Genomic DNA, 22,903 nt, shown 5'->3' with positions numbered 1-22,903 from the left:
ACAGCCAGGGCTATACAGAGAAACCATGTCTCGAAAGAAAGAAAGAAAGAAAGAAAGAAAGAAAGAAAGAAAGAAAGAAAGAAAGAAAGAAAGAAAGAGAAAGAAAGAAAGAAAGAAAGAAAGAAAGAAAGAAAGAAAGAAAGAAAGAAAGAAAGAAAGAAAGAAAGAAAGAAAGAAAGGGGGGAGGAAGGAAGGAAGGAAGGAAGGAAGGAAGGTAGGAAGGAAGGATGGAATTAAGTCAAAAGGAAAAAAAGGCTACTAATTATCAATAAACAAAATTGTAGCATCTTCTATTGCTTGAATGCCTTAGGTTTTATAGTTTTAGCCACCTAAATCACTTCAGTTTGTCCTAAAGACTATCTGGTGATCAAACAAATAAGTCAGGATTTACTTACCATTGGCATTAAAGAGAGAACCTGTCCTTTACTTAAAACACTTACATATCTATGACACCCAGTATTTCAAAGAGTAAAGGGAAAACAGCATTCTTAAACACTACTGTTGGCCACATAAATCATAACAATTGTGAAAAAGACAGCTGAGCAAGTTATCCCACATATATATTCACCCAAGTGGACAAAGATATTATGTCTTCACTGAATAAGCAGTCACTATTGTTGTTTAATAGAAAAAATCTACAAACTAACCTAATGTCCATTAAGTAGACAGCTGCATAAGAGACCAAGAAAAGCTCTCACAAGGAAATCAAAATGTAGAATTTAGATGAGGTAGGAAGGTAGAAAAATATACTCAGAGCCCATTACCATTAGAAGTTTTTAAAAGTCTATTACATGAATAGAAAATGTGGTGGTGCACACCTTTAATCCCAGCACTCAGGAGGCAGAGGCAGGTGGATCTTTGAGTTCAAGGCCAGCCTGGTCCATAGCCAGGACTACACAGAGAAACCCTGTCTCAGAAAGAGGGGAAGGGGGAGGAAGAGGAGGAAGGAAGAGGAGGAGGAGGAGGTGGAGGAGGAGGAGGAAGAGAGGACTAGAACAGTTTCAACAAGAAAAAAAAAGTGAGTAAATGATGATCACTAGGCTTGGCTTGTTATATAGCGACTCTGTCTAGGAACTCTAAGTGTAATGTCGTAAATTAAAGTGAGGCCTTACCTGTGCTTGCTGTTGATAGAAGCTTCACTACTGAGTACACTATGGAGCGGCTTAGGAGCTGAGCCTGTGAGTTAATAAAGCACATGGATCATACAGTAAACAGTTTTTAAAGATTTCTTTTTACATGTATGAGTGCTTACATGTATGTCTAGGCCCTCAGAGGTCAAAAAAGGGTATCACATCTTCTGGGACTGGAATTACAGATAGTTGTGAGCCACTAAGAGGGTGATGGGAATTGAACCTGGATACTTTAAGAGCTGCTGAGCCATCTCTCCTGGCCCATGAAATTACTTTAATAAAAGAGGCCATGAATATGAAAAAGAGCATGAAGAGGTACACAGGAGGGTAGGAGATCGAAAGGGAATGGGAAAATTACATAATCTCAAAAATAAATTTTAAAATACACATCTAATAAAATCAGAATCTCCTTTTGGAAATAACCTTTCAAAATAAGGCAGAAAAGCTCTGTACTATACAAAGTCAGACTAAGATGCTTGAAAGAGGTCTACTAATTCAGTTTACTCTTTTTGTTTGTTTGTTTTGTTTTTTCAAGACAGGGTTTCTCTGTGTAGTCCTGGCTGTCCTGAAACTCACTCTGTAGACCAGGCTGGCCTCAAACTCAGATCCACCTGCCTCTGCCTCTCAAGTGCTGGGATTATAGGCATGCACCACCACCAGCTCAGTTTACCTCTTAATTTCAGCAATCATTAACAGATACTGAATAAAAGAAATTGGCTCAATGCCTGCATAACTAAACTCTAAAAGTAATAAAGGAAAACATTTTGTTTAAAATTTTGGGTTTTTTTGGAATTTTAACTATATAAATAATTCAATTCAATTAAAGCAGTAATCAGTAAATGGATTTCTCATGTTTGTAAGATACTCATTCCTCCCCTACTCAGACTAAATTTGAGACACTCAGTAACAGCTGTGATTATTTGACTTCGGCACTTTGCTCCAAGTATACTTTTGCTTTAGAAGAAATCATACATTAGAATTCTAGATCCTCTGTTGCTTTTTTTGACACAGGTGAGAAAATATCTATCCAAAAGTTCAAAATATATTAAAATTCATGAATATAAGAATAAGAATATAAGCTATAAGAATAAAGCTTTTGTGCTAGGTGGAGTGGTACACACTTTAATCCTAGCACTTGGGAGGCAGAGGCCAGCCTGGTCTACAGAGCAACACACAGAGAAACTCTGTCTCGGAAAAAATAAAATAGCTAAATAAATAAATAAATAGATAAAGCTTTTGTGCAGTGTCACGAAGCATAGATAACCCTTATTTCAAAGACAGACTGAGTACTGCGGGTCAAGGAGAAAAACCCATAATGCTAAAGCACAAACAACAGATAAAAATCTGAGAAATAAGTTGCTATCCCCAACTTAAGTAATTCATTAAGGAGCACTCTCTAGGAGTTCAGTTCAAAACAGGAGCTACCAAAACAAAAGAACTTTTGGTAGGCAGGCAAAGACAGTATTTAGGTACTGCCACAAACCAGTCAATAGAAGCAATTCCCCTGAAAGAATGAATAATAACCACAGATTTAAAAACCACACCAAGAAGGCCAGACAGAAGTGGTGCACTCCTTTAGTCCCAGCATTCAGGAGGCAGAGGCAAGTGGATCTCTGAGTTGGAGGCCTGCCTGGTCTACAGAGCCAAGTTCCAGGACAGTGAACTATACAGCGAGACCTTGTCTTGAAAAGGCAACAAAACAAAACAAAACCCCACCATATCAAAGGGCTACAGAAATGACTCAGTAGCTAAGAGCATTTGCTATTCTTTTCAACCACCTACAACTTCAGGGGATCTGCTGCCCTCTTCTGGACTAAATAGGGACACATGCACACACGCACGCACACACTCTCTAAATCTATTTAGAAAAGAAAAAAAAAAAAACAGCAATAACAACAGGGCGTGAACTTTGGAAATCAGTATGGCAACGCCTCAAGAAAACGGGAATAGGTCTACCACAAGATCCAGCAATTCCACTCCTAGGCATATACCCAAAAGAAGCACATTCATATAACAGGGACATCTGTTCAACGATGTTCATAGCAGCACTATTTGTAATAGCCAGAAACTGGAAGCAGCCTAGATGCCCCTCAACTGAAGAATGGATACAGAAAATGTGGTACATTTACACAATGGAGTACTACTCCGCAGAAAAAAGCAATGGATTCTTGAAATTTGCAGGAAAATGGATGGAACTCGAAGAAACCATTCTGAGTGAGGTAACCCAATCACAAAAAGACAAACATGATATGTACTCACTCATATGTGGACCTGCTTTATGATACATAGTAATGACGTGCTTTATCAGATCTGTTTTTAATGATGTTGCTCAGAATGGTTTCCTCCCAGATGATGACTGAGAAGCTAATTTAAAAAAAAAAAAAAAATGGTGCCAGGTACCACAAGAGTAACAGAACTGTGCTGTTTTCTGGGATTTTGCTTTTTACTTTTTGTTGTTGTTGTTGTTTTTAAATGGAGTGTGCTGGATGTCTCTACAATTTTGTTCAAATGACTGCAGAACCTGGAAAAGCTGTTGCTGCTATTGATGCATAACATACTGCTATTATTGATATATATATATATATATATATACATATATATAATTTGAATTTTTGGAAACTTTAGCTGTGCTGTCAACTTTGGAAAAAAGTATCCCAGTTTACCATGTTGAGTTGGCATTGTACAGAAATTAACAGCCATATTGGTCTAGAAATGTTGAACTTAATTTTTTTCCATTTGTACAGGGGTAATGCACTGTATTAAATATGTAAGGTCTTAAAAAAAAAAAGAATAAACTGTTAGTGTTACAAAGCTGAATTTAAAAAAAAAAAAAAGAAACTGGGCATGGTGGCACACACCTCTAATCCCAGCACTTGGGAGGCAGAGGCAGATGGATCACTGTTGAGTTCCAGGTCAGCCTGGTTTACAAAGTGAGTTCCAGGACAGCCAGAGCTGTTACACAGAGAAACCCTATCTTGAAAAACCGCAAAAGCAAAAAATATAACAATGGTCAACAGGCCTGTTTCTCATGAAAATTTTCTCTAACAGTAACAAATATAGCATTAAACATTGTAAAATTCAAATTAAAATGTCAAAATATTACCTGGCAATTTTCTTTCTCCATCAATCTTTGCTTGACTGGGAAGAGTTGAATCAGCAGCAATATCTTCTAATGAGCTATTTTCCACCTTAGATAACGAACATAAGCTGAAATTCTGAACAATATGCCAACATTTTTAAGTCAATCTCTGGGACTTATTCTAATACATTTCCAGAAAATTCTGCCTATTAAAAATATTAAGATAATACTTTATAACTGGAGTAATTCTCATAGATACGCCTAAAGTTCATCCATGATCTTTAAAAGTAACCATCTAAGCATCAGTTACCATTAGTCCTACTCTAAATTTAAAACAACTCACTGGCTCTATAATCCCTACTACACTCAAGAAGCAAAAGCAAGCAGATCTCTCTTAGTTCAAGGTCACCCTGGTCTACATATATAATTCTATGACAGCAAGGACTACATAGTGAGTCCCTATCTCAAAACAAACAAACAAAAACACTTAAAAAGATGTTATCTTCACAGTCACCTAGCCCTATGCCTTTCCTCAAAATACTTCATTACTGTACTGTCCAATATGGTATCCACTACCATGATTAGTGGGTACTTTAGGTACTTGAAATGTAATTTGTATGGTTTGAGATGTGTAGTAAACACATATCAAGTGGGATGTACAGACTACAGCACATGTGCGCACATTCAAGAATGTACACACACATTAAAATGACAGTATTTTTATGTAATAGACTATTTAAAATATATTAAAGACAATTTTACCAGTTTCTGCTCCATTAATGACTACATAATCTGTTTCACATTAAATTTCTATATTGTTCTTTCCCTTACCCTTATAAAGTTTTAACTCATCACTTAAAAATTAACCTTTCATGAGACCTTCCAATTTTTTTTCCAATTACCACCATCATCTACTTTCTCATGCACTTCTCACTTTCTAATCAGTTTACTTATCAATAACTCTTAAAAACACAAAGCCCATATTATAACTACCTGCTTATTACCTACACCTTCATTTCAGAACTTTATCAAAGCAGACAGTCCATTAGAAACAAGAATATATACTTCAAATTCTATCAAAGTTGACTATCCATGGAATCAACTTTTTGGGTATCTTGTAACACTACTTTCTGTGTTTTAGGAGAGTTCAGATTTGAGTGTAGGAGCCAATGGAGTGCAGGTATCAGACTCCCCTCATGCTGGAGTCAACAGCCTGTTCTGAGCATCCTGATGTGGATGCTGGGAAGCAAATTCAGTTATTCTCCAAGAGCAGCATGCACTCTTAGCCGTTTTGTGGGTAGATTTTTGTTTGTTTTTTGTATGTTTGTTTGGTTGGTTTTGGTTCTTCAAGACAGTGTTTCTGTGTGTAACAGCACTTTGTAAACCAGGCTGGCCTCAAACTCACAAAGATATGCCTGCCTTTGCCTCCCGAGTTCTGGGATTAAAGACATGTGCCAACACTGTTGGCCACAATATAAATTCTTTAAAGCAGGAAACATATCTTCCATACTGTATCCCAGATGCAGCAGATATCAGCAAGATAGACAAACCTTTATCCAAATTAACCAAAAGGGGGGAGAGAAAATATCCAAATTAAACAAAATCAGAAATGAAAAGAGGGACATGACAACAGACACTAAGGAAATCTAGAGAATTATCAGGTCATACTTCAAAAATCTGTTCTCCACAAAATTGGAAAATCTAAAGGAAATGGACAATTTTCTGGATAAGTATCACATACCAAAATTGAATCAAGATCAACAAATTAAATACACCTATAACCCCTATGGAAATAAAAACAGTCATCAAAAATCTCTCAATCAAGAAAAGCCCAGGGCCAGATGGTTTCAACTGCAGAATTCTACCAGAATTTCAAAGAAGAGTTAATACCAATACTCCTAAAATTGCTCCACACAATAGAAACTGAACATTGCCAAACTCTTTTTAAGAGGCTACAGTTGCTGGGCAGTGGTGGCGCACACCTTTAATCCCAGCACTTGGGAGGCAGAGGCAGGCGGATCTCTGTGAGTTCGAGACCAGCCTGGTCTACAAGAGCTAGTTCCAGGACAGCCTCCAAAGCCACAGAGAAACCCTGTCTCAGAAAAAAAAAAAAAAAAAAAAAAAAAATGAACAAGGGGGAGCACATGGGCCCCATGGACTGCTGTCTGGGAGGCCAGCACAGGACTGATCCAGACCCCTGAACATGGATGTCAATTAGATGACCTCCACACTCTAGGGGGCCCCTGGTAGTGGATTAGTATTTTTCCCTGGTGTAAGAAGGGACTTTAAGAGCCCATCCTATGTGAAGGGATGCACTCTTGGCCTGTACACATGGCCTAGGCCCCGCCCAGGAATTGTAGTGGACTTTGGGGAGCCACTGTCAAGGGCCCTACCCTGCCTGGGGAGTGACGGGTGGAAGGCATGGGGGGCAGGTGGAGGGTTGGGGAGAGGGTTGGGGGGATGGGAGAGAGAGGGAGAAGGGATTGACATGTGAAGCAAGCTTGTTCCTAATTTGAACTAATAAAAAAAATTAATTAAAAAAAAATACTAGCAAACTGAATCCAAGAACACATACATCAAAAAATGGTCCACCATGGAACCAAGTAGACTTTATCCCAGATGCAAGGATGGTTCAACATATAAAAAAATCCATCAATGTAATCCACCATATAAACAAACTTAAAGGGAAAAAAAATGATCATCTCATTAGATGCCAAAAAAGCCTTCAATAAAATTCAACACCCCTTCATGATAAAAGTCTTGGAGAGAGCAAGGATATCAAGGAACATAATAAAGGCAATTATAGCAAACCAGCAGCCAACATCAAACTAAACAGAGAGAGATTCAAAGCAATCCCACTGAAATCAGGAACAAAAGAAGGCTGTCCAATCTCTCTATATCTATTCAATATAGTAGTTGAAGTTCTAACTTGAGCAATAAAACAACAAAAAGAAATTAAGGGAATACAAATCGGAAAAGAAGCCAAATTTTCATTATTTGAGGATGATAATGATAACATAATTGACCCCAAAAATTCTACGAGGAACTACTACAACTGAGAAACACCTTCAGTAATGTAGCAGGATACAAGATTAACTCGTAAAAATCAATAGCCCTCCTATATACAGATGGGATGAGAAAGAAATCAGAGAAACACCCTTCACAATAGCCACAAACAACAAAATATCTTGAGGTAATTCTAAATAAACATATGAAAAACCCATATGACAAGAACTTTAAGTCTTTGAGGAAAGAAATTAGAGAAGACATCAGAGCCGGGCGTTGGTGGTGCACACCTTTAGTTCCAGCACTGGGGAGGCAGAGGCAAGCAGATCTCTGTGAATTCGAGACCAGCCTGGTCTACAAGAGCTAGTTCCAGGACAGCCTCCAAAGCCACAGAGAAACCCTGTCGAAAAAAAGAAAAAAAAAAAGACAATGACATCCGAAAATGGAAAGACCTCCCATAACTATTAACATAGTTAAAATGGCAATTTTACCAAAAGCAATCCACAGATTCAATCAATACCCAGCAAAATTCTTCACAGACCTCAAAAAAGATAATACTCAACTTCATATGGAAAAACAAAAACCCAGAATAGCCAAAACAATCTTGTACAACAAAGGAACTTCTGGAAGCATCACCATCAATGACTTCAAGCTCCATTATAGAGCTACAGTAAGGAAAACAGCTTGGTAGTGGCATAAAAATAGGCAGGTGAACCAAAGAAATTGAATTAAAGACCCTGGCATTAATTCACACACACCCATGAGCACCTGATTTTTGACAATGAAGTTAAAATTGTACAATGGATGCTTTCTTTTGAAAGCATCTTCAACAAATGGTGCTGGCATAGCTGGAGGTCAACATGTAGAAGAATGAAAATAGATCTTTATCTATGGCCAAGCACAAAACTCAATCCAAATGGATCAAAGACCTCAACATAAATCCATCCACACTAAACCTCACAGAAGGGAAAGTGGGAAGTAGCCTTGAATGCATTGGCACAGGAGAGCACTTCCTAAATATAACACCAGTAGCAAAGGCACAGAGAGCACCAATGAATAACTGGGGCCTCCTGAAACTGAGAAGCTTCTGTAAGGCAAAAGACATGGTTAAAAAAAAAAAAAGAAAGAAAGAAAGAAATTCCAAAATAGGAAAAGATCTTCACCACTCCCACATCTGGCACAGGGCTGATCTCCAAAATATATAAAGAACTCAAGAAACTAAACACCAAAACACCAAATAATCCAACTAAAAAATGTGGTACAGATCCAAACAGATAATTCTCAACAGAGGAATCTCAAATGGTGGAAAAACACTTAAGGAAATGCTCAACATCCTTAGCCATCAGGGAAATAAAAATCAAAACAACTCTGAGATACCATCTTATACCTGTCAGAATGGCTAAGATCAAAAACACTGATGGCAGCTTATGCTGGAGAGGATGTGAATTAAGGGGAACACTCCTCCATTGTACAAACTTACACAGCCACTTTCAAAATCAGTACGGCAGCTCCTCAGAAAATGGGGAATCGATCTACCTCAAGACCCAGCAATATCACTTTTGGGCAAATACCCAGAGCATGCACACTCATACCACAAAGACATTTGCTCAGCTATGTTCATAGCAGCATTATTAGTAATAGCCAGAAACTGGAAACAACCTAGGTGCCCATCAACTGAAGAATGGATAAGGAAAATATGGTTCATTTACACAATGGAGTACTACTCAGTGGTAAAAAATGATGACCTCATGAAATTTGCAGGCAAATGGATGGAACTAGAAAAAAACCATCCTGAGTGAGGTAACCCAGATCCAGAAAGACAAATATGGTACTCACTCATAAGGCTACTAGGCATAAAGCAAAAGACAACCAGACTACAGCCCACAACCCCAGAGAAGCTAGGTAACAAAGAAGACCCTAAGAGAGACATAGTGGATCCACCTATGAAGGGGAAATAGACAAGAGCTCCTGAGTAAATTGGGAGTGTGGAAGGGAAAGGGAGGGTGGAAGGGAAGAGTGGAGAGGAGATCATGAGGGAACAAGATGATCCAGTTGGGGGAAGAACAGAGAGAAGGAAAGCAAGGAAAGAATTATCTTGATAGAGGGACCCATTATAGGATTAGGAGTAATCTGGCACTACGGAAATTCCCAGAAATCCACAAGGATGACTCCAGATAATCTGACCCTCCCCCACGATCAGATTAAGGTCTACAGTAATTGTCACCATAGAACCTTCATCCAGTAACTGATGGAATCAGATGCAGAGATCCATAACTAACCACTAGGTCAAGCTCCTGGAGTCCAGTTGAAGAGGAGGAGCGATAATATGAGCAAAGGGGTCAAGGCCATGATGGGAAAACCCACAGAAACGGCTGACCAGAGCTAGTGGGAGCTCATGGACACTGAACTGACACCTGGGGAACCTGTACAGGACCAAACTAGGCCCCCTGAATGCAGGTGACAGTGGGTGACTTGGGCAGTTTGTGGGGCCACTGACAGTAAGGTCAGGATCTATCCTTAGTTCATGAACTGGCTTTTTGCAACCCATTTCCTATGGAGAGATACCTTGCTTAGCCTAGACATGTTGGGGACAGCCTTGGGCTGCCTACAGGTGATGATGGGACAGACTTGGTTTACTTCCGATGGGAAGGAAGCCTTAACCTCTCTGAGGAGCAAATGGGCAGTGGGGTAGCAGAAGGGGAAACTGGGATTAGTGTGTTAAAAGAAAAAAAAATGCACAAATTCAAGTACTTGTCACTATGAAGGGTGTTAGAAAGGGCCAAACAATGTTTAAATATTCTTCTAGCACAGCTTAGTCCAAAAGAATGGATTTGGGCCAGGCGTTGGTGGCGCAAGCCTTTAATCCCAGCACTCGGGAGGCAGAGGCAGGCGGATCTCTGTGAGTTCGAGGCCAGCCTGGTCTCCAGAGCGAGTGTCAGGATAAGCTCCAAAGCTACACAGAGAAACCCTGTCTCTAAAAACCAAAAAAAAAAAAAAATGGATTTGGTTTCTTGCCTCTCTCATTAACCACCTCTTAAGAGTTTGAAATGCATCTATGCAGCAGGAGTTAGAAGATACACTCAGGTTACACTTGGACACAACCCCAAATAAAAAGCCACATTTTCCCCCATTGTATTTGGAACTAGAACCAGCACATTACATGTTAGGCAAGCAGCTCACCATTAAACTACATTTCCAGCCCTACAACTTGCTCATAATACTATTCACTGCTCACTTCTAATTGCTGCTACTTTCTATTTATTAAACATTTTAAATGATCATTTTTTAATTTATGCTTTCATTTTCATTCACACAGAAAATTCAATCTAAAAGCACGAACTAGCATCTGTTCTTTTTAAGTTTACTTTGGTTTTCAATCCAGGAACAATGGACCCTGATTTTCATTGTTTTTTTGTAAATTCAATCTCATTGAATTCAAGTCTGGTCATAGCCCAAATGTCTCTAATATGAATTTCAAGTATTCTGAAAACTTCAGAGTGACTTATGTCTATTAACAATGACCTTTTGGCTTGTATCATTTTCTCATGTTCAGGGTATTAGGGTATGGTGGACAGAGAGCTCTGTGCTGAGAATCACAATACTTGTGTGCTAGCTCTAAAATCTATCACCATACATGAGACTTATTTCACATTCTGCTGTTTTCTCATAAAATTAAATTAACATAATTAATTTGTATTACTTATGGAGAGCACCCAAGTTCAACACATAAGATATTCATTAATCATCATTCTTTCTTTGAAATTAGAAAGAAAATGCTTCATCCATCATTATAAAGGTTGAAAATAATTTCTCAAGGTAAGTATTAGATACTCCAGATATAAAGCTCTGGTTTTCAAATATTTCATATTTTTGATTTGGTAGGTTTGGGTTAGTGGTAAAATAAGGATTGCTAAGCCTACCTAAGACTCTTCTCAGTTTGATCCTCAGCACCACTTAACAAAACACTATAATTTCTTCTCTTAAAATACTGATTTATACTTTTAGAAATTTCCTTTGCCAATTGTTCAAAATTGCCATACAAATCAACACAAAGGTATTCCTTTAAAGATATTTAACTTTGCATTTCTTCAGATAAAACAGAGGTTGTTTTATCACAGTTGAAATCAATTTTACATTTTCATTTTTTTAGGGTGGGGGGCGCCAAGGATGAACACGTGCTAGGCAAGCCCTTTACCACTGAAATGTATCTCCAACCCAAAATCTTAATATCTCAGAAAGGGGCACAAGTTCTATGTTCTAGATTTTAAATCACTAAGAGATGTGCTTTCTGTTGTTAAAATTAAATTTTTTCTTAAAGGGAACTGGTGGTGGTGGTGGTGGTGGTGGTGCATGCCTTAATCCCAGCGCTCAGAGGCAGGCAGATCTCTGTAAATTCAAGGCCAGCCTAGTCTACAAAGTGAGTTACAGGACAGCCAGGGCCACACAGAGAAACCTTGTCTTGAAAAAAAAAAGAAAAAAGAAACTACATGAGAAGCATACACATAAAGGTGAACATTCTGAGTTGCTCAGTTTCATCTCTATAAAACTAGGTGAACAATTGTATCATTTCTTGAGAAAAATGTGTTTCGAATATTTATTAGTAGAAAGAACTCAGCAGCTCTATAGCACAAAGAAGAATGATTGATTACCTTATCTGGTGCTGAATCACAAGAATGTTTCATCTGATTATCCAATGGTGAGTCAGGAGAGTGTTTAATATGATTATCCAAATGGCAATTTCCAGAAGCCCTTTTTGTGGCTTTATTAATTTCAATTGCAATATTATTAGCTTTAACTTCTTCAGATTTAATTCCTTTCATATTATCCTGTTGGCAAGTTACATTACTATGTGGTTTCATCTCTAAAAATGTACTTTGAGACACTGAATGAGGCATTTCTAAAACTGGTGGTGAAAAACCAGTTGGTAATAAGCCCAATTTAGGAGATACTTGAGAGTCCAACTTATGTTGCTGCACAGAGTTAAATTTTGATAGTTTAATTTTAGTCCAGGTGGAATTCCTCTTAGTTGAGCTATTTATTCCATTTAGCACGCATTTCACAGGCTTTGTTTTCCTACTGGGAAAGAAACGATTACACTGCACATCCTGGTTTGTTTCTTTCTGATGGAGTATTTGTCTTTCACCATCAGTCCCTTCTGATTTTACTTCTGTCGGCCTTTCCTCTACATTTTCCACGTGTGATGATTCCTTTTTTACTTCTACAGTATCTGATTCAATTTCACCAGCAATTTCCTCACAAAGTTGGAGAATGCTTCCTCGCTTGCTCTTCCCAGCTTGCTCCAATTCATGATCAATACTTTGTTCAGGCACTAATGGCTGTGGAATCTGGGGGGATTTTGTGCTATTATTCACTTGTGTATGAGCTGCTTTCCTGGGTTCATTCTTTTTAGAGACCACTGAAATAGCTGCTTTTAATTTTCTAATCTCAGAAGTTTCAGGCACAGGTTTTGCTTCTTCTTTTCTAGTAGTCTTCTGGAAACACTTCTCAGATCCTTGGATGCACTGAGAACCACAAGTAGAAGATGTCTGGTGCTGCACTTTACGCTTCTTTCCTTTGGGAGAATTTACTACTTCATTTGTAACTGGATTTCTGTCCTCCTTACAATCAGACTTTATTTCAAGCACTTTTCTTTTCACGTGCTTTTGATTTACTGTAACTTTGCTAGATTTATTTTGAGGACTGTTACACTGTTCTCTTCTTGCTGGTTGTAAACTCTGTTTAACTGCTTGAGTTTGACTGTGAATCCCTCTACTTCGCAAAGACCTGACTGAACACTCTGTTAACTGTTGTAGTCTTTTCGATCTCCGGGTACATTGATCATTTCCTCTGAAGGTTCCAAGTGCTAACTTTTCCTGACATAATCTCTTCCTTTTTGTAGATTCTTGGGATTGTCCCTTCACAGGTATCATATTTTTATTAATGGATTTAGTGGCATTTTTATCAGCTGCTGATCCTGACCTTGTACTCATTCGTGTTCCCAATTCAGGTTGATTTATTTTACTTTTGTTGGAAGATCTAAGTAGTGCCTTTTCAGCTTCCTTGGAACCTGGTCTCTTTGCTAAACTGTTTTGAGAACCTTGAATTTCTAGTTCTAAATTCTCATCTTCAATTTCTTTAGTAACTTCGGAGGAATTTTCCTTTGATTTCTCCTGAATGGACATTATTCCTGAGTAATGCCTTCCTTTCTAAGGAGTTTTTGAGGATTGTGTCCAGGTAGGTGCAGATGCTAAGTACTTAGTATTATTACTAAGGAGTAGATCTTAAAAATCAACTTTAACTTATACTGATGTACATTTCCAACAAAAATATCAGGTTGTTTCAAGTAAGGTTGCTCTCTGAAATTTCTAAGACATGAATGAGAAAAGCTGGCGTGAATGCTGAAAGATACTTGCTTTATGCTGAACAGGGAAATGGAAATCTGAAGAAAATTTAATTCTAATTTAATATTTTCAGAAGTTTTTATTTTTTAATGAAAATAAACTTCATTCAGATCCAATTTGTTTTAATTACTTTAGTTTCAGGCCTAACCCTATTACTAGGAGCTATTTATCACTGACCTGTCTGCTTTGACAAAATTTCTGACAACTTTTTTCTTCTGAAGGCTACAGCTACTGTACATTGATGCATTTGTAACATGTCTTATGGCTAACAGGTTTCTTTCCTTGTTTGCCAAGTTTGTTGGTTTGTGGCTTCTATTTAATCTCCTTCGCTTAATAAAGTACTCTATTAATTTAGATTTCCTTTTGTGCTGCCATTTCTGAAAAATTAAAAAAATAGACATTAATTTTTATATAATCCAAGAAGCAGGTCAACCATAATACTATGCAGAAAAACACCTCAATTTAATTAAAGTTTAACTCCTTCTTTTAGATCATATTCTTTAGAATAACACAATGAAGTCTTCCAAATAAATTTCTTGCATTTTTAGACTTATTTTAAGTGTATAAATATTTTGCCTGAATATATGTGCACCACACTTGGTGCCCATAGGTCAGAAAGAGACGTTGGATCCCGGAAACGGGAGGTGCCAATGATTTGGATGGTCATGAGTTAACACGTGAGTGAGGGTCATAGAACTCAGGTCCTCTGCAAGAACAACGTATATTCTAAAGCACTGAGCCATTTCTCCAACCCCCCCAATATATTCTTCAATAGCAACTTATCTTATTAAAAACATAGAATACTTAAAAATTAATTCATCCAGAGATTCACTTACAGTTCTTTCCCAACAAGATAGAAATGAAGTTTCAGCCACCATAACTCAAGATAATGTGATAAAACCATTCCTTATAATCTCTTCTTAACACATTATACAGCACCTAAAAAAAGGGAAGAAACTTAAACTGTATAAAAAGATAAAGATGTAATCATCTAGTAACCTCTCATCAAATATAACATCCTATAATCCCACCCTCCCACCCTGACCAACCATTAGTCTAATATTTACCAAAGCTCATTTTATACATAGAATTTATTTTCATTATTTCTACTTTGAAGAACACTATGGTACATGCACTCATTGGAACAATATACATCCATTATATACTGTGGGGGGGAAGTATTAAAATACAAAAAAACACTTCACAATATAAACATTAAATGGATTAAACTAGCAAAGCAAAATTGTATGAAAAAACTACACATACAAGGTAGAAAAAATGAGGCATATAAGTTGATTTAATTAAAAACATTTAGTAGGTAAAGAAAATCTATGAATTAGATAAACAATACTAAAATAGTAAACAGAAGTTAAAAAAAAAAAAGACATTAAGAGCTGGAAATGTAGCTCACTTGGTAGAATGATTGCCTAGAACACACAAAACTCCATCTATACTGTCCTGCCCTTAGGTTCTGGCCGGCTATGCCCTCAGCTGCAGCCACTAAGAGCAGCCCTACCTGTGCACATTCACTACGTTCCCTTTTAAGAGGGCCCTGCCCACCCCATCCTCCTCTCTTTCTTTCTCTCCTCTCTCCCCTCTCGCTTCTCTCCCATGGCTCCTGTCCCCAAAGGCCAGTCTCCCTGCTCCCCTTTCCCTTTTTTATGATCCATTTCCCTAATGAAAACAAACAAACAAACAAAACCCTCCACTTGAACACTGGTGCATAGCATCTTTCTCACGAGCACCACTTTTTAAAAATTACAACACCTCATAAAGTCAGATGCAGTGGTACAAGTCTGTAATCCCAGCACTCAGGAGGCAGAGACAGGCCGATCTCTTTGAGTTCAAAGCCAGTCTTCTCTACAGAATGACAGTCAGACAGAAGGACAGTCAGAGCTACAAAGTGAGACCCTGTCTCTAAATAAATAAGTAAAACACAAGAGGAAGAATACAGAAAGACACAGGGTGTCAACCTCTGGCATCCACAAGTACATGCCCAGGCATGCATATAAACATGTATACTCACATACTCTACACACAGACAAAATAAAAACTATAAACATTGACTTTCAAAGAATTTTATTTCTAGGACTTTACAAATATACCTACATAAATTCATAGATACATAATCACAAAACTGACTTCAATACCATAACAAAGATTACCCCAACAAATAAGTATCACTGTAATACTAGTTACATCATTGATGACAACTATACAATAAAATAGCATGCAACTGTGTCATAGTTCCAAGATTCAACTTCTCACCAAGTCCCACAACCTTTTCATATACAAAGTGACACCCTAATTTTAATTTTATTTCAAATTTATTTATTGTTTTATTTTAGACAGTCTCACCACGTGTCTTAGTCACTGTTCTATTGCTGTGTGTACATGTGTACATGAAAATTCAAGTCTTCGAAAAGAAGGCATTTAATTGCAGCTTGCTCACAGTTCCAGAGGTTTGGTCCACCGTCCTCATGGTGAGGAGCATGGCAGCAGCAGGCAGGCAGACATGGTGCTGGAGAAGCAGCTGAGCTACATCATGATCCACAGGCAGAAAGGAGATTCTGGCCTTGACATGGGCTCTTGAAACCTCAAAGGCCACCACCAGTGACACAAGTCCTCTAACATGGAACTGTCCCAATCATCATAATCCTATCAGAAGTCCACTCCCTGGTGACTAACCATTGTGAGCCTATGGGGGCCACTCTTACTCACACTACCACACCATGTAATTTTGGATGACTAGGAACTCAAAGAAATCTGCCTCAGGAGTACTGGGATTAAATGTGTGCAACACCATGCCAGCCCCCAAAATAATTTTTTGTTTTTAAAACAAATCTTGGTGGTACACGAATGTAAGTCCAGAAATTGTGAAGTAGAAACAAGAGGGTCAAAAGTCCAAGGTCATATAGAAAGCTTGAGACCTTGACTACTCTGTCTCAAAAAAAAAAAAAAATTATATGGACATGTATATCATGTATAAAAGCCAAAGAACTACTTTAAACAGTGAAAATCGGGCTTTATAGTGGAGCACACGAATTATCACAACACTCGGGAGGCAGAGACAAGTGGACCTCTGAATTTGTGGACAGCTTGGTCGAGGATAGCCAGGGCTCCATAAAGAAACCCTGTCTCAAAAACCAAGAGAGGCTAGGCAGTAGTGGCACACACCTCTCATACCAGCAGATATACATGGAAGCAGAATGTTGTATACATAATAAATAAAATCTTAAAAAAAAAAGAATGTTGAAGAATAAACTTGGCACGTTCAGTACACTGGATTGGCCTCCCAACTCTATTCTTTGTCTCTGTCTTTGCCTTGTCTCTGCTGCTTCTCAATCCACACTCCCCCCTTCTCAGGTACAAAACCAGGCAAGTCTGCTGGATCCAACTGAAGCCCCACAAAGATGGGATACTACAGGGTCAGCAGGTAAAGGCATTTGATATCAAGCCTGAGGCCTGACCTCCAAAACCCACATGGTAGAACTAGAGAACTGATTTCCCTAAACTCCATATACATAATCTGGCAGGCGCAGGCACACACATGCACTTGTGTATGCACACACACATTCCTGCATGCACAAGATAAATAAATTAGAGACAGAGACAGAGAGAAAGAGAAGTGGAAAACTGTAGAGACTGGAGAGAAAGCAGTTAAGAGCACAGGTAGCCCTTCCAGAGGATCGGGCTAGGTTCTCAGCACCCCCCAGGACAGTTCACAATCATCTATAACTCCAATTGGGAGGATATGATACCCTCTTGTGGCCTCCAAATGCAAATGGTACACATAAACATACCCACAGACGGCAAAATCCCATCAATAACATAAAATAAAAATTTTAAACTGGGTGTGGTATTCATGCCTTTAATCTCAGCACACAGATCATAAGTCAGTTCAGCCTATATAGCAAGTTCCAAGTCAGCCATGGATACACTCTTCCAGAGGATCCAGGTTTGACTTCCAGTACCCACACAGTGGCTCACAACTATCCACAACCTTAGTTCCAGAGCATCCAACAAGAAAAGACCTGGTGTACATACATGCATATATGCAAAACATTTATACATTCAAAGTCAAAATAAATCTAAAACTTCCCTGAAAATATGAAACATATCTAGCCTTTTAATCATCTCAAAATACACAAAATTAATGAAGTTCGAAGCCACTTACCTTAATGAAATGGAAATCCTATATTATCTTTTTAAGTTTCTTGATGATGCCTCTAAATGATACTTCTAATTACTTCTGTATACTTGGGAACCTTAAAAAAAAAAATTCTACAGCTGAAGCAAAACAAGCTATTGAAAAACTACAGAATTCAAAAAACAGAATAGTCTATTGTTATTTGAAATTACCAAGCTGGGTGTCAGTGGCTCACACCTTTAATCCTAGAACTCCGGAGGCAGAGGCAGGAAGATCTCTGTGAGTTTGAGGCCACCCTGGTCTCTAGAGCCAGTTCCAGGACAGCCAGGGCTACACAGTAAAACCCTGTCTCAAAAAAAAAAAAAAAAAAAACCCAAAACAGAGCTGAAGAGATGGCACAGCAGATAAAAGTACTTGCTGCTCTTACAGAGAGAACCCAGATTCAGTTCCTAACATCTACGTGGTACTTTATAAATATCTGAAATGCCAGGTCCGTGGAATCTGATGACACCTTCTTCTGGCCTCCAAGGCCCCCAGGAACACATGCAAGTAAAACACTCATATATAAAATAAATATAAATCTTAAAAAAGTAGATTAAGAAAAGTTCACCTATAAACACCAGTCTACAGATGACTTTTTAATACATGCAGAATGTCCCAGAACTACAATATGGTCTGTAACATGAATTAATAAAAGACCCAGAGACAGATATTGGGGTCCAACCTGAAGATCAGGGAAGCAAAGCAGCCGGCCACTAGCTCTTATCTCAAGCTCAGGCTGAAAGGGCTAATACAGGCATGAGCTCTTCACCAAGTCTCAAACTGCTGCCTTTCTTCAGCATAGCTGGAGAATGAATGCCTCAAATTGACCCTGTTCCTGTCTTAAATAGTTCTCCTGAGTCCTGGGATAAAGGTGTGAGCTCTATATCTTTTAGACTGATTCACTCTGTGTATCCCTGGGTGGCCTTGGACTCACAGAGATGCATCTACCTTTTAATCCTGAGTCCTGGGATTAAAGGTGTATACCACCACCTCCTAGCTTCTACTTGATAAATAAGGTATACTTGATAATCAAGATTTATAAATTCCTAAGGTCTACTCAGGTTCACAGTAGTATTTGTCTGGCTTCATCTTTGCTCACTTTAATAAAGCTTTAGCTATTTGGATAAACTAAGCCACATAAAAAACTGCAATAATCTATAATGGTGTGTCTGGTCCTGAGAGGTTCTCTCTCCTAAAGTCAGGCATTTAAACAAAAGCCCCCATTTCCTCAGGGACTTGAAAGTTCCTGCTTGCTACAAAGGGAGCCATTCTCCTCATCTCTGGCAAGAGGAACTTGTGAACCTCTCATTAACATAACTGTGATGCCTACTAACTTGTCAAGGTTAATAGGTACCTCAATTCCTGCTTAAAAGCCCCACCCCAGCTCTCAAATCCCCTTATGGAGTACAAAATGGTGTAACCTTAAACTGGGCGTTGGTGGCACACGCCTTTAATCCCAGCACTCGGGAAGCAGAGGCAGGCGGATCTCTGTGAGTTCGAGGCCAGCGTGGTCTCCAGAGCGAGTGCCAGGATAGGCTCCAAAGCTACACAGAGAAACCCTGTCTCAAAAAAAAGAAAAAGAAAAAGAAAAAGAAAAAAAAAAGGTGTAGCCTTTATTCAATAAAGCAGCAGCTACCCTGACTGATCCTTAGATCAACTGGCCCTTAGATCAAGTCAGTTTCTTCCTTCCCTTCGACATCTCCACACCTCCTCTTTGGGACAAGAACTCCCCTGGAACTGGGCTCCAGCACACAAGCATCTGTAACTCCAGTTCCAAGGGATCTGATACCCTTCTTTAGCCTCTGAGGGCACTGGGCACACATTTGGTACAAAGACACACATGGGAACAAAAGAGGCATACAGTTAAAATTTAAGCAACTTTTTAAAATTAAGTATTTCAGGCCAGCTTCAAATTTGCCAAATCCTTGTCTCAAAACCCTCCTACCACAAAAAAAGATATCCTCACTTGTTTTGCTATACAGTAAAAAAAAAAAAAAAAACCACAAACACACACAAGACAGACAGAGACAGACAGACAGACAGACAGACAGACACACACACACACACACACACACACACACACACACACACACACACACACACACACACGGAAGAGTCTATCTGCTACAATTCTAACTTCCTCATTTCCTTAGATAATAAAGGCCTGAATTAGGAGCATCCATATTAAGCACTTTCATTTAGTTTTGTTTTGTTCACGACAGTCTCGATGAGAATGTTAAAGTTTCTTCAAGTTTAAAAAAAAAATCACCCTATGTAAAATGCAATCAGAGAAGCCAAATACAGCTTAGTTCACTGAAACCTTGACCAGCACAACTGAAATTGTATTTCACAAAGTTTCTTATTTCTGTACTAGTAACTGGACCCAGGTCCTTGCTCATGTTAAGTTCTACACACAGAACGACATGCCCAGACCATGCCTGCATTTATTTATTTATTTACATGTATGTATACTGCAGACACCTGACCCTTCCAGTTATTTCTCTCCTTCCACATCATCAGATATCAAAACTCAGCCTATCAGGCTTAGTAGCCTTTTTTTTTTTTAACTAGCCGGGTCATCTCCTCGGCCCCTCATTCCTACTTTTTCTTTTTTTTTCAGAAGTACATTCTTTTTATTTCTTCTCAATCCTACTTTTTAAAAATTGTTTAGATTGGGGGAGAAGAAGCATCGGGTCACATCTTATCGTTTCCCCAAATAAGACACTGTTTTGTGCCTGGCATAGCGGTGCTCGCCTTTAATCCTAGCACTAGGCAGGCAAGGCAGGTGGATCTGAGTTCCAGGCCAGCCTAAAAAGAGGAAAGTCTCAGAGAAAGGGTAAGAAAAAAACAGCTGTTTTGTAATTTGTAATACCATTTAGGTTTGCTGCCACTGCTTCTTGCTACAAGAAACCCATTTCAGCTAAGACTACAGTACTTCTAGCATCTTCTTCTATACTTCCCACTCCCCCGCCTACCGCCACCCACTACAAAATTCTGTACCCGTCGCATTTCTCATCGCGCACCATTAAGATGTGGGGCGTGGGGATCCGGTTTTTAGACTTCTGGTGACACAGACAGGTTACTCTGTCTGTGCAAAACAAACCTTCGTTATGATCTAACGAGTGCGATCAAAATTTAAGACCCAGTTCGCTTCCGCTCACACCTCTCTCTACCGACACAAAACTTCCCCCGGGCCCTCAGAGGACCCTACCTGTGCTTCGGCCCCCATCTCCAGCCTGTATTATTTCCCGAGATGGGGAACCGGGACATCGCTCCCCTCCCAAGAAGAAGTCGCGGGAGCCGGGATCCCGCACATGCCGCCCAGCAGGCTGCAGGGCGGGCCTCAGGGCTCAGGCCGGGTCAGCGGGAGGCGAGGAGCCGCAGCCCGGTGCTGCAGGAGGCTGGGGAGCGGCGGCGGAAGGGAGACGGACGGAAGGAGGGAGAGGGGGAGGCCGGGGGCGGGGACCAGGCCCGGCTACCTGCGGGGTCGGAGCGCAGGCTGCCCGCAGTCGCCATGGCTGCTGCGCGCCACCTCCAGCCGTCCGGGGAAGCCGACCGGCTGCTGCGCACTGACAGCCGGACAGCCGCGGCAGGTGACGCGCGGCCGCCCACCTCGAGCGCCCGCGTCGGCGAGCCTCCCAGCTGGTTCCGGGGACGCGAGGAGCCGGGACCCACGCGGAAGAGGTGTGCGGCGGGCGCGACGCTGAGGGCGGGCCGGGACGGCCGTCGGCTCTAGGCAGGGAGGACGGGACGGGGCGGCGAGGACGCGGGGAGCCGTGGGGGATGCTCACGTACCTTCCCGCTGCGCGACGGCCGGGGTCCGACTGCAGCCCGCGGGTCGCCTCCCTCACATCCGGGTACCCGGGGACACTCAGCTGCTTCTGCCGCGGCCGTCGCCGCCCCGCGGCACAAACACCAAACTTCCGGCGGCGGCGTTGGCGGCGGCGGCGGCGGCGACGCCTCTCCCGTCAGATGGGAGTTACCTGCGGCCGTCGTGGGTGCGCCTGCGCAGCGTTCCTCTTCAGCCCCGAGCCCGCTCGGCTGACGTGCCCCGAAGACGAAGATGGCCGCTACGCTCTCTGCGTGTCACGCAGTTTTCACCCGGGCCGACACGGCCAGCCGGGTCGGGGGAAAGGCGAGCAGGCGTCCACACTTGGCGCAGGCGCGGTAGGAGGCCGAGCGTGCGCGTCTCCGCGGGTGGGCGCCTTGCGAGGAGGTGGCAGCGCCCCCTGTTGACGACGGCTTGCCCTTGTGATCGTCTCCCGCACCCGCTCTAGGGCCTGTGAGATGGCTCGGAGGGGGACAGAGCTTGCTGCCAAATAATACAGCGGAGTTCGATCCCCGTGAGCCGCGTGGTAGGAGAAGACAGCTGACTTCGGACTGCCACACGCGAGCTATAGCATAGGCACCCCCACACACACATAAATGAGAACTATGATGAATTTGTAAAAACCCTTTAAAATAATAAGCTCGCCCTGGCCCCAAAAGGTGAGGGTTTGCCCCCGGTGTGCACCACGTTCTGTGAGAGCTGTTCCAAGACCTTTGATCTAATAAGGGCCAATATAAAGAAAAGAGGTGGGATTAAGTGACCATTCTCCTTACCAGAAAGCGCCACCAGAACACAGGATTCACCCTTTCTTTACCAAGTGTTCTTATGTGTGGGAGCTAAGACCCTAAACCCACTAAGTTTAGTCAATGTGATATTCAAACAGGCTGTGGCTTTTAGAAATGTCCAAAGAAAGAGCCAAAAAAAAAAAAAAATGGTTGTTTTTCGGGTCTTTTTTTTTTTTTTTTTTTTGAGACAGTTTAATGTAAGGAAGGGCTCTCATTTTCTGTGTAGTTTAGAATGACCTTGAACTCCAGATCCTCTGTCTCCACCCTCTAAGGTCTGAGCCTCCATGCCCAGCCTACTGATGTATGCTAATGGCATATAGGAAATGACTCAAAGTTTTTTTCACTTTAAGATGATCGAACAACTAGTAAAGTTTCTTTTTAGTATGATGATTCAGTTTATCTTCACTAACCCCTCTCTCTCTCTCTCTCTCTCTCTCTCTCTCTCTCTCTCTCTCTCTCTTTACACACACACACACACACA

General features: G+C 40.5%; 1 protein-coding gene across 11 annotated transcripts in view; it reads right to left on the bottom strand.

The window, feature by feature from the left end:
* Positions 1 to 21,740, bottom strand: part of Esco1 (establishment of sister chromatid cohesion N-acetyltransferase 1) — a 43,937-nt gene extending 22,197 nt beyond the window's left edge. For 6 of the 11 annotated variants that reach the window (XR_003483100.2, XM_027404316.2, XM_035440288.1 and 3 more), the window contains exons 1-6: positions 21,604 to 21,740; positions 17,794 to 17,884; positions 14,453 to 14,555; positions 11,865 to 13,993; positions 4,234 to 4,345; positions 1,113 to 1,176 (exon numbers count right to left, since the gene is read on the bottom strand). Coding sequence is in view for 10 of the 11 variants with exons in the window: in XM_027404316.2 (XP_027260117.1) it covers positions 1,113 to 1,176; positions 4,234 to 4,345; positions 11,865 to 13,397 (1,709 nt within the window). In the remaining variant the exon portion in view is untranslated. Of the gene's footprint in view, positions 1 to 1,112; positions 1,177 to 4,233; positions 4,346 to 11,864; positions 13,994 to 14,452; positions 14,556 to 17,793; positions 17,885 to 21,019; positions 21,168 to 21,603 lie in introns of those variants that run through there. The other 5 variants (XM_027404318.2, XM_027404317.2, XM_035440290.1 and 2 more) reach the window with 5 other exon arrangements.
* Positions 21,741 to 22,903: the final 1,163 nt, after the last annotated feature.

This window comes from Cricetulus griseus, chromosome 2, assembly GCF_003668045.3.
Source record: "Cricetulus griseus strain 17A/GY chromosome 2, alternate assembly CriGri-PICRH-1.0, whole genome shotgun sequence".
Classification (NCBI taxonomy): domain Eukaryota; kingdom Metazoa; phylum Chordata; class Mammalia; order Rodentia; family Cricetidae; genus Cricetulus; species Cricetulus griseus.
Note: the sequence above shows the minus strand (reverse complement) of the source record. Positions and strands in the feature narration are given on the sequence as shown.